General features: G+C 42.1%; 1 protein-coding gene across 1 annotated transcript in view; it reads right to left on the bottom strand.

Annotated features, from left to right (window-relative positions):
• Positions 1-17,095, bottom strand: part of LOC124596425 (gamma-tubulin complex component 5) — a 155,578-nt gene that overhangs the window by 124,258 nt on the left and 14,225 nt on the right. Inside the window, exon 4 of the mRNA XM_047135556.1 lies at positions 6,727-6,986. Coding sequence (XP_046991512.1) covers positions 6,727-6,986 — 260 coding nt within the window. The remainder of the gene's footprint in view (positions 1-6,726; positions 6,987-17,095) is intronic.

Raw genomic sequence — 17,095 nt, 5'->3', positions numbered from 1 at the left:
GCAAATAATATAAACACTGAAATCAATCGTTTACTGTACCTGATGCAACTGTTTGAGTGACCGAACTTGGATGTAAACAGCTAGCAACACAAAGCAAAGATTCATAATACATAATTCCTTACTCTCCCAACAGATGGCATACACTACTTGCACAGCTGCTCTTGACTGTGTGCCATATCTGTCCCAACATGCAGCTTGGAAATACAGGGTTATTACAAATGATTGAAGCGATTTCACAGCTATACAATAACTTTATTATTTGAGATATTTTCACAATGCTTTGCACACACATACAAAAACTCAAAAAGTTTTTTTAGGCATTCACAAATGTTCGATATGTGCCCCTTTAGTGATTCGGCAGACATCAAGCCAATAATCAAGTTCCTCCCACACTCGGCGCAGCATGTGCCCATCAATGAGTTCGAAAGCATCGTTCATGCGAGCTCACAGTTCTGGCACGTTTCTTGGTAGAGGAGGTTTAAACACTGAATCTTTCACATAACCCCACAGAAAGAAATCGCATGGGGTTAAGCCGGGAGAGCGTGGAGGCCATGACATGAATTGCTGATCACGATCTCCACCACGACCGATCCATCGGTTTTCCAATCTCCTGTTTAAGAAATGCCGAACATCATGATGGAAGTGCGGTGGAGCACCATCCTGTTGAAAGATGAAGTCGGCGCTGTCGGTCTCTAATTGTGGCATGAGCCAATTTTCCAGAATGTCCAGATACACGTGTCCTGTAACGTTTTTTTCGCAGAAGAAAAAGGGGCCGTAAACTTTAAACCGTGAGATTGCACAAAACACGTTAACTTTTGGTGCATTGCGAATTTGCTGCACCAATGCGTGAGGATTCTCTACCACCCAGATTCGCACATTGTGCCTGTTCACTTCACCATTAAGAAAAAATGTTGCTTCATCACTGAAAACAAGTTTCGCACTGAACGCATCCTCTTCCATGACCTGTTGCAACCGCGCCGAAAATTCAAAGCGTTTGACTTTGTCATCGGGTGTCAGGGCTTGTAGCAATTGTAAATGGTAAGGCTTCTGCTTTAGCCTTTTCCGTAAGATTTTCCAAACCGTCGGCTGTGGTATGTTTAGCTCCCTGCTTGCTTTATTCGTCGACTTCCGCGGGCTACGGGTGAAACTTGCCCGCACGCGTTCAACCGTTTCTTCGCTCACTGCAGGCCGACCCGTTGATTTCCCCTTACAGAGGCATCCAGAAGCTTTTAACTGCGCATACCATCGCCGAATGGAGTTAGCAGTTGGTGGATCTTTGTTGAACTTCGTCCTGAAGTGTCGTTGCACTGTTATGACTGACTGATGTGAGTGCATTTCAAGCACGACATACGCTTTCTCGGCTCCTGTCGCCATTTTGTCTCACTGCGCTCTCGAGCGCTCTGGCGGCAGAAACCTGAAGTGCGGCTTCAGCCGAACAAAACTTTATGAGTTTTTCTACGTATCTGTAGTGTGTTGTGACCATATGTCAATGAATGGAGCTACAGTGAATTTATGAAATCGCTTCAATCATTTGTAATATCCCTGTATATTCTCAGATATGAGATTGGCAAAGAGAAAAGTGGTATGTGCCATATCTGGCACAGTATGCGGTAAGCGGTTAAAATACAGAATGTAGGTATGTTTGAACATTTTATTTCGGTTGTTCCAATGTGATACATGTACCTTTGTGAACCTATCATTTCTGAGAACGCATGCTGTTACATGATTACATGTAAATACCACATTAATGCAATAAATGCTCAAAATGATGTCCATCAACCTCAATGCATTTGCCAATACGTGTAACGACATTCCCCTCAACAGCAAGTAGTTCACCTTCTGTATTGTTCGCACATGCATTGACAATGCACTGACACATATTGTCAGGCATTGTCGGTGGATCACGATAGCAAATATCCTTCAACTTTCACCACAGAAATAAATCGAGCTATGTGCAGGACATCCATCATGTTGGACGTAAATCGCCATTCTGTCATGCAGGGAAACATCTTGTAGTAACATCGGTACAACATTACGTAGAAAATCAGCATATACTGCACCATTTAGATTGCCATCGATAAAATGGGGGCCAATTATCCTTCCTCCCATAATGCCGCACCATACATTAATCCGCCAAGGTCACTGATGTTCCACTTCTCGCAGCCATCGTGGATTTTCTGTTGCCCAATAGTCCATATTATGCCGGTTTACATTACCGCTGTTGGTGAATGACGCTTTGTTGCTAAATAGAACATGTGCAAAAAATCTGTCATCGTCCGATAATTTCTATTGTGCCCAGTGGCGGAACTGTACACGACGTTCAAAGTCATTGCCATGCAATTCCTGGTGCATAGAAATATGGTGCGGGTGCAATCGATCTTGATGTAGCATTCTCAACATCGACGTTTTTGAGAGTCCCGATTCTCGCTCAATTTGTCTGCTACTGATGTGCGGATTAGCCGCGACAGCAGCTAAAACACCTATTTGGGCATCATCATTTGTTGCAGGTCGTGTGGTTGATGTTTCACATGTGGCTGAACACTTCCTGTTTCCTTAAATAATGTAACTATCTGGCGAACGGTCCGGACACTTGGATGATGTCCTCAAGGATACTGAGCAGCATAAATAGCACACACCCGTTGGGCATTTTGATCACAATAGCCATACATCAACATGATATCGACCTTTTCCGCAATTGGTAAACGGTCCATTACAACACGGGTAATGTATCATGGAGAAAATACAGTCTGCAATGGCGGAATGTTGCGTGATACCACATACTTATATGTTTGTGACTATTACAGCGCCATCTACCACAAAGTGAAAAAAGTGATACAACTAAAACATTCAAATTTATTTACTTACTACACAAATATGTAATAAGAAATGGGGGTTCCTATTTTTTAAAAATGCAGCTGATATCTGTTTGACCTATGGCAGTGCCATCTAACAAGCCAACCATAGTGCCATCGGGTTTCCCCCTTCAAGCTAGACAAGTTTTGTTCTTTGTAGTTTTTTCGTTTGATGCTTGTTTTGTGAGATATTTGGCCTGGTCACTATCAATGGACCGCCCTGTATAAGTGCCAAAATGTACTACAATAAACAAAATGTCTATAAAAGGCCGCACTGTATAACATACTTGTGGTTAGACAGACTCAATTCCTGAAATCCATCACCCATGGCCTCTGCCCTACCAAGGAGCACCTCGGTCCTTGGTCCATGGATAAACCACGAAAAATCCGCCACGTTATGCCAACACAAACAGACGCCTGCGAGCAGATCAGTGAGGTTAGGTCCAATGGGCACAGCCTGCACGTTAGTAGGAAATGATGGGCTTCAGAATAGCAGGCCCGATCCATTAGAGATACCAGCAGAAATCGTCTGCTGTTATGGCCCTTCGCGCAAATCCACTCATGAGGCCAGGTGTTCATGAAACGAGAGCACGGTGATCAATCCATGCAAAAGATAATTTGCACAAATACTCTGAGAATCAATGCTAATGAGGATAGGTAGCAACTCACCGTATAGATGATCGCTGAGCCACCGACTGGCACATAGAAAAGACAATCACTCTCTCACAACAAAATTTTTGGCCACAGCTTTTGTCATAAAACAAGAGCACACACACACATTCACACAATCACTCGGACACAACTCAGACACACATGCCTGCCATCTCTGGCCGCTGCATCAACAATCTCTGAGAATCATGTCCAAACAAATGACTCATCACACTTCCCTGCTTCTCATCAGCAGCTGCTTCGCTAGTGGAAAGAAGTGGTGACAAAGCTGAGGGGAATGGTAGGAAGAGGAGAAGCAGTAAGACTGAGGGAGTACAAAAGCAGTGCATGTTCCCAGCAGTGCCCAGCCAGTGAAGATGCATGACATCTCAGTAAACAAACCATTTCATCTATTGAGACAAAAACAAGATTTTTCCAGTGCTTTTTTTTCCAATTTCCTTTATATTTCCCCGGCACATCTGAAATTCCCCGATTTCGAGAACTTGTGGTAATCCTGCATTTATCATCCATGTTTCACTTCCATACATGGCTACAATCCATACAAATACTTTCAGAAAAGACTTTTTAACACTAGAGTCTATATTTGATATTAACAAATTTCTTTCCTCCAGAAATGCTGTTCTTATCATTGCCGGTCTACATTTTATACCCTCTCTACTTTGGTCATCATCAGTTATTTTACAGCCCAAATAACAAAATTCATATACTACTTACGTGCCTTATTTCCTAATCCAATTCCCTCAGCATCACCTGATTTAATTCAACTACAATCCATTGTCCCTTTTTTGTTTTGTTTTGTTGATGTTCATCTTATACCCACCTTCCACGACACTGTCCATTCCATTCAACTGCTGTTCCAAGTCCTTTTCTCTCTCTGACAGATTTACGATATCATCAGCAAACCTCAAAGTTCCTATTTCTTGTCCCTGAATTTTAATTCCTTCTCCAAATTTTTCTTTGGTTTCCTATATTGCATGCCCAATGCACAGGTTGAATAACATCGAGGATAGGGTTTTAGCCTATCTCACTCCCTCCTCAATCACTGATTCCTTTTCATGCCCCTCAACTGTTATAATTGCTGTTGGGTTTCTCTACAAGTTGTAAATAGCCTTTCACTGCCTGTATTTTTCCCCTGCTACCTACAGAATTTCAAAGAGAATATTCCAGTCAACATTGTCAAAAGTTTTCTCTCAATCTACAAATGCTGTAAATTTAGGTTAGCCTTTCCTTAACCTCTCTTCTAAGGTTAAGTCCTAGGGTAAATATTGCTTCATGTCTGCACACATTTATCTGATATTCAAACTGATCTTCATCAAGGTCAGCTTCTACTAGTTTTTTCCATTCTTCATAAAGAATTCATGTTAGTATTTTGAGACCATGACATATTATAGTTTGGTAATATTCACATCTGTCAGCACCTACTTTCTTTGGAATTGGAATTACTACATTCTTCTTGATGTGTGAGGGTAATTCATCTGCCTCGTATCTTTGACACCAGATGGAAGTTTTGTCATGGCCAGCTCTCCAAAGGCTACCAGTCGGTCTCGTGGAATACCGTCTATTCCCGGAGCCTTTCAGTGCTATGTCAAATTGTTCTTGCAATATCACATCTCTCATCTCCTCTTCATCTACATCCTACTCCATTTCTATAATACTGTGTGAAGTTCATCTCCCTTGTGTATAGGCACTCTATATACTCCTTCCCCCTTTCAGCTTTCCCTCCTTTGCTCACGGCTGGCTTTCCGCCTGAGCTCTTGATATTCTGCTTATCTTTCCCCAAAGGCCTTTTTAATTTTCCTGTAGGCATACCTATCTTTCACTTAGTGATATATCCTATAGCTTCCATTTGTTCTCTAGCCATTTTGCACTTCCTGTCAATATCATTTTTTAGACATTTGCATTTCCTTTTGCCTGCTTCATTTGCTGCAATTTTATATTTCCTCTTGTTATCCTTAAAAATTATTTGTGTGTGGGGGTAAAATGCTAAGTTGTACTGTGATCTGGGGTCCAGGTTCAACTGTAGGACAGCCTGTGCCTGGATGAGTAAGACAGTTCATAGATCATACGAATGCAAGGGGCATACCAGCTTCAATGGCACTATGATTAGTAAAGAACTGCAGTTTTTGAACTAATCTGTGAGTTGATAGCAGCTCTATCTTACCTTACAAAGCAAGATGGAAGTGGTAAGTCACAGGAAAAATCTTGGACAAAAAGGTGAATGAACACCATAGCTTCGATTACGAAGAACGCAACATCAAGTAATGAATGAAAATCATACACATACAACTTTGTTGAACGTTTAAAGTTCTAATATGCCAGTGGAATACTTATTGTTACAAAGAATTTGATATCTTAAATTAACTGCAGTGTGCGAAAGGAGATCATAATCCACAAAAATAATATTAGAAGAGAAACTATTTATAAATTTATATTTAGTGAAATGCATAGCAATAACACTCGTATAAACAATACATCAAAACATAATTTACATATCCCACTGCTTACGTAACTACATGTCTTTTTCTGGAGTTACAGAAGGTTGTTTTTGTCATTAGAGAGGATTTGATTTCATGCATTTAGTAAAGTTCACGAAACTGCTGTACTGCTTTGACCAGTGGTGACACCACTGACACTATTTTCTGAAAATGACAGTTGTGGTGACAGACTAACCTATAATGTAGCTCATCATCTAGGGTAGGCTGGAACATGATCATATGACCGACAGTTGGTGAAGTCAACAATTGTGACCTTATTCTGTTTTTATATACATAGTGCATTCTGTAGTTTCAATTCTTACTTTCCTACTGTGGTCTGATATTTTCAAATTTTAAATATGTTTAAGGGCATTAATAACAACAGTCCTCACAGGACCCCAAATTCCCACAGAGTCACGATAGTCGTTGAGTGAACCCTTGCCAACAGTATCACTTGTCAAAGCAGACAGGTTGTATCATATTCATTACTTCCTCATTTCATGTTTATCAATTAATATACGAACTGTAAGAAAATTTTAAATGAAACTTGTGAAAATTGATATTCATTAATATCCAGACACTTAAACACATTCTTTGTTTTGAATTTTTGTAAGCTATGTAGATGAGAACAAGAACTTTGCATTTTCTCAGTCCTTACACTGTAATGATGCAGTGAATGCCACAATTGGAGAATGTGTAGCAGGGAAAATTATGCTGGGAAAATTACTCACCAACTTTCTGCAAAATTTGCACAAGGGTATTTGCTGTGAACTTCGTTTGGTACATTGCCTGTGATCCACCAGCAATTCTGAACATTTCGTTTCAGCCACCTTTCAGCCTCAACACCTTTATTGACTAATTCCACCAACTCTTCATTTCTACTTGTACATTCTAATTCTGCACTTTTATGCCCCACAGAAAGTGTGCTTGTATGAGTGAATGCTTCATCCACGCTACTTACACCAGAATCATCTAGCTCTGAGAAAGAGTCCTGAAAACAAACAATCATACAAAGTTATAAACTACAAGTAAATTGAAACTTCCTCGCAAGTGAACTGTCAAACAGGCCCACTTTGGTCTGAATCCTTATTACAGCACATGCATGTGAACTTTATTTATACTATTAATGGAAGTCAAAGTAAAGGTAAAAACCTGTAGATATATTGAGAATAAGAACTATCTACATTAAGATTTGAAGCCATGCTTTTGGTTTGGAAAGATGTCCATTATTCAGGAATTAACATTTTCGAGTAACCTGCCAGTAAGCACCAAAAGTTAAGCCACAAATGAAATTCCATTTAAGAGAAGGTACAGGGATTTATTCGTGGTCAACTATTTCTTAGTTGAAAAAACTCTTTTATATGCTATCAATGCCATGGCAGACCACCTGTCCTGTCATTATAGAAACACACTTGTATACTGTGTGTGTGTGTGTGTGTGTGTGTGTGTGTGTGTATTTTCATTATAATACAATAAATCCTATATCACTGTGAAATGACCTCTGGATGAATAAATAAATAAAATATTATTAACTATGCATCACACACATAAATAAACACTATGAATTTTTATCAATCAATGGTGCTTGGCTACAGTAGTTAAAAATCATTTGATGCACTTTAGTATTTGTATTAGCACCACAGCAGAAGCCACCATTTGACATCCACTGCTGGATAAATGCCTCCTCTAAGACTTCAGTGGGGTTTTACCAACTTTTCCATCCATTATAATCTTTATTTATGTAACTGCCTATTAATGAATAATAATGCATTTACACGTCTGGGAACCAACCACCTATTTCTTGTGTGAAATATGTATTATATACAATGTTTCTCTAACATGTCCTAATCCTGTGAAATCTCAATATGCTTATATGCAACAAATATAACTAATCTGAACAGCTATTCCAAACACTCAAATTTAGAAAAGGAAATGTTCGATATTGAATGAATGAACTTTTGATTACTTATTGACCGACCCACTGAATTTTCCACTTGCAAAACAGCAGTATTCAATTATCACTTGTGGGAAAGCACAAAACATAAGAAAGAAGTGTTGAGACACTGCTGAAGGCCATAATAAATGAGACAGAAGCTTAATTCACACATGGAAACAATACTAGTAACTTAGGCCTATTTCATTACATATAGAAGGATTGAACACAGCTAAACTCAAAAAATTATAAGAACAATAATCAGATTAATGTGCTATGTAATCCTATTTACAGTATATTTTGCAACATGGCCATGCCGATGCAGTCTAAGTCTTTGGATTCGAACTGATAGTTAGCTAGTTTCATGTTCCATAGACCATTTTGCACGATAAATCATAATGATATAGAATGAGCCATTTCACATTCACAACACAAATTAATTTGTAAATATGGCTACATGCTGAAAATTTATGAGATTTACTGATGTGGGTGAGTAATTCGTACCCACCGCCTTTTACACATTACAATAACAGAAATTCTTATATTCAAAATGTCGAGGAGAAACTTTCTCAGTTTGTTTTCATTTTTTTACTTTGTTGTGTGTCAGACATTTTACATCACTGGATAAATGTTCTAAACTTTTAGTTGCAGCACTATGCACCCCTCTTTGTGCTAAAGACAAGCTTTATGTGGAGTAATGAATGCCATTTTTCCTTCTAGTACTGAAATCGTGTAAATCATCATTCCTTTTCAAATGCAGTGGGTTTCGTACAACAAACTTCAAGAGGGAAAAAGTATATTGTGAAGCACTAGTTACAATGCCCAACTCTTTAAACAGATGTCTACACAATGATCATGGGCGAGCACCACATATTCTTACAGCATGCATTTGAGCAGTGAGGACTTGGGACATTCCATGTCAAATCAATCCAATTTTAATATAAATTTTAACTCTCACTGTCAGATGTTGATAAAACTTAGCACAGAGGTAGCCTACATACAAGCAAAGAAAAATAGCGAATGTTATTAAAATTCATTGACCATTTTGAAAATTCAGCAAGTTGGAGAGAGAGAGAGAGAGAGAGAGAGAGAGAGAGAGAGAGAGAGAGAGAGAGAGAGAGCAAAATTTTCCTTGAGATTTCCTATGATATACAACATAATACGGGTTTGAGACTAAAATCTTTCTTCAAATTTAAATGAAAATTTAAATTTTTAATTTAATGGAAAGCACATCTTCAAATTTTTAAAGAAGTTACATACAACACTTTGCATTATTATTAACTGATTCCCTTACTATGAGAGTGAGGCTGTCACAGGTTCACATATTCATATAATTTCAAATATACATATTTAACTTCAAAAACACACACTTGCAAAATTTATAGATATATAAGTGGAAACACATATAAATTTCTTTTAAATAAATTATATTTTTTCATAAATTCAATTGTAAAATGTTTAAAAAGTAATGACTACAATGAGTCACTATTTTATCAGAACTATTAAAAATTTAAATTTATTAATATATTTGTAATCTGACAGTGATCCAGCATACAGGGTTTGTCTAAAAAGTAATGAGACCGAGCTTGTGAATCAAAATTTATTGTAGATATCGATACAACCACTTAATACTCTTCAATGTATGACTTTTCAGAGTCAACAACCCGCTGCATGCGAGATTTCCAAGTTCCAAATGCTGCTGCGAATGCTGAGTCCGGGATGGTCTTCAAAGCCCTCGTCGTGGTGGCTTGGACCTCCTCTAGGGTCCCATGACAGTGTCCTTTAAAGGAAGTTTTTAGTTTGGGGCACAAAACCTGTCTGGTACGGCCACATATCTTGGCCAGGTAGCTGGCCACCAAGAAGCAGGTGTGATTCGGCAGCTTCCAATCATCGGCGATGGCTGGCCTCACACGATGGACCCTGGTTTTCAGTCTCTTGAGCACTTCGCAATAGAAAGCGCCATTACGAGTGTGACTTACGGGCACAAACTCATAATGAACCATGTCCCTGAGGTCGAAAAACACGATTAGCATGGCTTTCATCTTTGATTTCCTCATGTGAGCCTTTATTGGACGTGGGGAGGCTGCGGTGTGCCATTCGGCACTCATGCGCTTTGTCTCCGGGTCGTACTGAAACACTCTGGCTTCATCTCTAGTGATAACATTATCTAAAAATTCTGATCAGCTTCATGGCTCTGGATATTGTCTTAGCAGGTGTCCACACATGCTTGCTTTTGAACGTCTGGCAAAATCTTAGGGACCATCTTGGCATAGAACTTCCTCATTGACAGTTCTTTGGTGATGATCATGTGCATTGTCATTTTATCGAGTCTGAGGTCATCTGCTATCATGCTGACACTCATCCGACGGTCGGTGTTCAATAAAACGCACACAGGGTCGATGTTTTTGTCAGTTTTTCTGGTTGATGCATGTGTCCACTCAATGCATGATGCTGCCGGGACAAGAGCCCACAGACGACTGGCCCACCGCAAGTTTCTGACCAGACATCCCTCCACCACTTACACCCCAGGCGAGCACTCACTGCGAAGTACAGTCGCGTCAGCAAAAAATCAGTCTCATTACTTTTTATACAAACCCTGTAATGCATACTACAAAATGCATTTGATAATAATATGGTTGAAGATATCACTTTTCAACAGTGGATTTAAGTAAACAGATGTATCTTAGAAACAATGCAGAAGACTTCACTAAAGTATACTGAATTATTTGCTGGAAAACTGACCACATTGATACTGCATGTTCTTTTTTAGCTAAGCAGCAAAGCTCTTCTGTAAACGAAGTCAAGGAGAACTTGATTAAGAACGAATATGTTGTTACATGCGACTTACCTGAGAATTACACTTTAGTGGTCCACGATAGGGCCCAGAGTTGTTATTGGTCAAGTGATGAGAGCAGTACACCCTTTTCTAGTGTATTAAAAAGAAGAGATAGGAACTGAAGTTGCATTTGAAATTGCTTGGACAAGACCAGTATCAGCGGTGGGCATAAAATGATAACTGGATTCTTCTGTCACCCACCAGCCTAATCTCTTCATGTAACCTGAAACCTTAGAGGAATCCCCTGTTCATCTGTGCATAAGTTCCCCAGTCACACTGTAATCATCAGTGGAGACTTTAATCATCCAACAATTAAACAGGAAAATTACAGTTCTGTTAGTGGTGGGCATGATAAGGCATCCTGCAAAACCTTACTAAAAGCCTTCTTTGAAAACTACCTAGAACAGATAGTTAGCAACCCCACTCATGATGGAAATATTGTCACAGAAGAAGCCGAGTAGCGCAGTCACAATAGTATAGTGGTTATGATACTGGATTGTTGCATGGAGTGTCACGAGTTCAAAACTCACCTGAACTGAAACATTTTAATTTATATATTTGGTTCAGGTACATTCTAGTAGTATCCACTAATGGCAAGCATCATTGTACTGGAATGTTCTGTTGCTGTATATATACTGTATGTGTTCAGGCCGGAGGCAGTTTGCTCCGTGCTCTTGTATGTGCAAGTGCCGAATAAACCTTCGTTAAGTGAAGTTAGTGTTCATCATTCATCTACTTATAGCTTCCTCTACATGACATTATTCTGGTGGAGATGCTGAGTATTGGTACTTGTGAAACCGCACATTATCAACGACACAGTGGCTCCCATCAGGCCACGACAGAGCTGCCGTTTACGTGGCAAGAAACCCAAGTTCGCAATTTATCGGAGACAGAAGAAGAAGAGGACGTCACGATGACAGCAACTGTGTGCCACCACATGAGACATCCTTCCGGGTTCTCTGGTGACGATGGCCAAGATCCAAACAAGTGGCTGATGGTATATGAGCCTATAGCGAAATTTAACAAATGGGATGACACCGTGTGTTTGGCTAACGTATTTTTCTACTTGGAGGGGACTGCCAAGCAATGGTATGAGAACGAGGAGAAGTTCACAAGCTGGGAAGTATTCCAGGCGGAACTGTGCAAGTATTTAGGTGACACACATCGACAGAAGTGCAAGGCTGAAGATGAATTCTCCAGGAGGAACGACAGCATCCTACCTTCAAGACGTCTTGGAGCTGTGTAAAATAGTGGACCCTTGAATGAAGGAGGAAGATAAGGTTGCACATCTCATGAAGGGTGTTGCTGAGGTCATGTATCAAGCCCTACTCCTGAAGGAGGTTTCAACAGCAGATGACTTCATAAAATGGTGCCAATATATCGAGAAAAGTTTGAATGGGTTCCAAACGTCATATCGATGTCTGTGATGGAGGAAGCAACTGATTTCACAAATGTTCTTCATCAGATAGTGAGAGAGGAAGTTCAGAAGGTACTAGGATTGCATGGCGAGCAAAAAACCGAGACACTTCAAGAGGTAATAAGGGAGGAAGTGGAACAGACATTGAACCCAATCTCTCGTCCTTCACTTCCCTTTAAAACGGTAAAAATGTCAAAACCCAGGCAAAGTTACGTTCCTACAATGCCGCATGAGAAATCTGTTTGGGCACCAAAGAAGACTGTTGTCTGGAGGACCCAGGATAACCAACCAGTATGTTTCCACTGCGGACGACCAGAACATGTAGTGCGCTATTGTTGAGAAAGGCGGCGGATATTTGCCGATGCCCGTGCCAGAAGACAGCAGACCGATCTTAGACGACGCCAACTCCGGGACGACAAAGATGAACAAGAAGATGTGGGTGCAGGATGACATAGGTCACCATCGCCACAAGCTAGCCCCTGGAGAGGACGCTCCCTAACACACCGATCAAGGTCTCCATTGCCATTTAGAAGCTCCAGCCAACCACAAGGCTGCCGCAACCTGGAAAACTAAAGGGTGCGACCTTCCTTGGAGGCAAGGCCAATGAAGAGAAATATCTTCCACTGTCGATCACTAGAAAAGTGGTAGCAAACTACGTTGATATCCTCATGGATGGCCGACCAGCCCACGCTCTTGTGGAATCTGGAGCATCACATTAAGTCATTTCGGAGAAGTACCATCGCCAGTTGCAGAAAACCGTATTCGTCGACAACAAAGCATCTCTGCTGAAGGTGCCTAATGGGAAATATGTAAAACCTACAGGAAGATGTGTCATTCGTGTGGATATAAGTGGCCGTACACAGCCCTTAGAATTCATCGTCTTACAAGAGTGTACTCATGACGTCATTCTCGGATAGGACTTCTTGAAAACTTCTCAAGCAGTTATATATAGATTGTGGTCACTTTAAGATTATGCTAGGCGAGATGAGATACTGTGGACAGGAAGATGCCCATCCGAGTGTGTGGAGGCTATGTGTGCTGGATCAAGTGATCATTCCTGCAGTCAGCGCTGGAAAGGTAGCTGTCATGTATCATGCCATGCAGCAGCCCATGGATCTTGTAGTGGGATGTAAGAGAAGCATACCACTGAAGAATAACTTGGTCATCCCAGCCTCTGTCATCTCGTTTCAAAACTGATTCTGTGAACTGAGGATAGTTGACTGTCGCCGAGAACCGTGGACCCTTCCAAGACACATGTGCGTAGCAAACGCTGAGCCATTAATTGCAGAACAGCTAAGCGTCATAGAAACCTCCCATGCCAAGTCTGTGGGCAAAATTAACGCTACCACTATGAGACAAGATCTTCTAGCTTGACTCTCACCAGATCTCACTAAGGAACAACAGAAGAAGCTACTTGCCATTCTTCAAGAGTTCTCTGAACGCTTCAATCCACAGGTGAAGAGCAAATTAGACAAATCGATGGTGAAGCAACGGATTAGCACTGGAGACCATCAACCAATAAGCCAGAGAGCATACAGTGTGTCAGCAACGGAACGTTTAGTAATTCGCGACAAGGTAGAGAAAATGATGATGAATGACATCAATCAGCCTTCGCAGAGCCCATGGTCGTGACCAGTGGTTCTCGTCGCTTTTGTGTTGATTACAGGAAGCTTAACAAGATAACTAAAACGGACGTTCACCCTCTTCCACAACCTGACGATACACTAGATTGTCTGAAGGGGGCTAAGTTTTTCTCAACCATGGACATGTACTCGGGATACTGGCAAATCAAAGTAGATGATGCTGATTGTGAGAAAACTACATTCATCGCTCCTGAGGGCATGTACGAGTTTAAAGTAATGCCGTTTGGTTTTTGTAATCCACCAGCAACTTTTGAACAAATGATGGATAATCTTCTAAGGTCCCTGAAGTGGACGACATGTCTTTGTTATTTATATGACATTATAGTGTTCTCAGAGACATTTGATGAACACACAAAAAGACTGACGGCCGTTCTTAAGTGTCTCCAACAAGCCGGACTGAAAATTAATCCAAGAAAATGTCGCTTTGGAGCAAAAGAAATCAAAATACTTGGGCACCTTGTGTCAAACAAAGGTGTGCAGCCAGACCCAGAAAAGGTTAGAGCTATAATAGAATTTCCTATTCCTAAAAGTATTAGAGATATGAGAAGCTTCCACAGATTGTGTCTTATTACCGTCGTTTTATCAAAGACTTTTGTATCAAAGCCAGGCCACTCCAAAAGTTGTTAAAAGCCGATGCTAAATTTATCAGGGATGGTGCTCAACAAGATTCTTTCAATGTGCTGCAATGTGCTAACGACTGACCCTGTACTTGGTCTGTATGATGAGAGAAAACCTACAGAACTACACACAGATGCCAGTGGGTATGGGATCGGTGCTGTTCTGCTGCTGATTTCGGATGGAAAAGAGAAGGTTATAGCCCATGCTTCTAGGACACTTACAAAAGCTGAGAGAAACTTTTTTTTTTTTTTTGTGGTTTTAGGGCGCTCAACTTCAATGGTCATTAGCACCCAGACTACGTTAGGAATGCACCGCGAGGCACAAGTTTAAAACAGCAACTAAAAGGGAAAACACGATAAAAGATTGACAGGCATAGGATTAAAAAAAAACAGCATAATCAAATGTCCTTAGACAGGTTTGTCGAGTTGACAAAACAAAGAACGCGAGCAGCTGCTCCTGGGTCATTCGCTAAAATGGCATCTAGAGTACATGGCAGGCCAGGATCAAGACGCAGTGTATTAAAATCCGGACAGGACGTTAAAATGTGGTGGACCGTCAGCAATTGCCCACATGGGCAGAACGGCGCCGGCGCGGCCATCAGCAGATGGCGATAGCTGAACCGGCAGTGTCCAATTCGTAACCGGGCCAAAACTACCTCCTCCTGCCGAGAAGGGCGTGAGGAGGACGTCCAAGCCGCGGGAAGAGGTTTCAAGGCCCGAAGCTTGTTGTCTGTAAGTGCAGCCCAATCGGCATGCCACAGCGATAAAATGTGCCGACAAATGACCCTGCTACAATCTGATGAAGGGACACAACAACAAGCTGTCCGAGGCTGGAGGACCGCAGCCTAGGCCGCGGCATCTGCAGCTTCGTTCCCAGGGATACTGACATGGCCAGGAACCCACATAAAGCTAACCGGAGAACCGTCGTCCACCAGCTGCTGAAGAGAGCGTTGGATCCGGTGCATGAAAGGGTGAACCGGATACGGATCACTGAGGCTTTGGATGGCACTCAGGGAATCGGAGCAGATGACATAAGCAGAATGTCGGTGGCGGCAGATGTAAAGAACAGCCTGGTAGAGGGCAAAGAGCTCAGCTGTGAAGACCGAACAATGGCCATGGAGCTGATATTTGAAACTTTGTGCCCCGACAATAAAAGAACACCCGACCCCGTCATTGGTCTTAGAGCCACCTGTATAAACGAAGTTCGACAAAACGGGAGTGGTATACCGAACTGGGGGTAACCTCCTTCGGGAGCAAGCTGAGGTCAAGGTGAACGCGAACCTGAGCCTGGAGCTAAGGTGGCGTGTGGCTCTCGCCCACTCTAAAGGTTGCAGGGAGTGAAAAATCAAGGTGTTGAAGGAGGCGACGAAAGCAAACTCCAGGGGGTAGCAGGGCAGAGACATACAACCCGTATTGACGGTCGAGAGAGTCGTCAAAAAAGGAACGATAAGACGGGTGGTCGGGCATTGACAGTAGCCGACAGGCATACCGACAAAGCAGTATATCGCGGCGGTAGGTGAGTGGCAATTCAGCGGCTTCAGCATGAAGACTCTCGACGGGACTAGTATAAAACGCTTCGATCGCAAGACGTAAACCCCGATGGTGTATGGAGTTGAGGCGGCGTAAGATGGACGGCCGTGCAGAGGAGTATACGAAGCTCCCATAATCCAGCTTGGAGCGGACGATCGACCGATACAGGCGAAGTAGGGACGGTTCGATCCGCTCCCCACGACATACCACTGAGAACACGGAGGACATTTAGAGAACGGCTACAACGGGCAGCCAAATAAGACACATGTGGAGACCAGCTAAGTGTCCTGTCAAATGTAAGACCTAAAAATTTTGTTGTCTCCACGAATGGGAGAGCAACGGGACCGAGCCGTAAGGATGGTGGGAGAAACTCTTTGTAGCACCAGAAGTTAATACAGACCGTCTGCTTGGCAGAAAAACGGAAGCCATTGGCGACACTCCAGGAGTAAAGATGGTCAAGAGAACGCTGAAGACAGCGCTCCAGGAAACATGTACGCTGCGCGCTGCAATAGATGGTAAAATCGTCCACGAAAAGGGAGCCTGATACATCAGCTGGGAGGCAATCCATTATTGGATTGATCGCTATGGCGAAGAGTGCGACGCTCAAAACTGAGCCCTGTGGTACCCCATTCTCCTGGCAAAAGGTGTCTGACAGCACAGAACCCACACGTACCCTGAACTGTCAATCCATTAAAAAGGAACGAATAAAAAGAGGGAGGCGACTGCGAAGGCCCCATGTATGCATGGTGCGGAGAATGCCCGCCCTCCAACAGGTGTCGTAAGCCTTCTCCAAATCAAAGAACACAGCTGCGGTCGGGCGCTTCCGCAAGAAGTTATTCATAATGAAGGTCGACAAGGTAACCAGATGGTCAACAGCAGAGCGTCGCCAACGAAATCCACATTGTACATTGGTAAGTAGGCGTCGAGATTCGAGCAGCCAAACCAAACGAGAGTTAACCATTCGCTCCATCACCTTACGGACACAGCTGGTAAGCGAGATGGGTCGATAACTGGAAGGCAAGTGCTTGTCCTTCCCCGGCTTAGGAATCGGTACAACAATAGACTCGCGCCAGCATGCGGGAACATGTCCCTCAATCCAGATGCGATTATAAGTACGAAGAAGG

Source organism: Schistocerca americana, chromosome 2 (assembly GCF_021461395.2).
Source record: "Schistocerca americana isolate TAMUIC-IGC-003095 chromosome 2, iqSchAmer2.1, whole genome shotgun sequence".
Classification (NCBI taxonomy): domain Eukaryota; kingdom Metazoa; phylum Arthropoda; class Insecta; order Orthoptera; family Acrididae; genus Schistocerca; species Schistocerca americana.
Note: the sequence above shows the minus strand (reverse complement) of the source record. Positions and strands in the feature narration are given on the sequence as shown.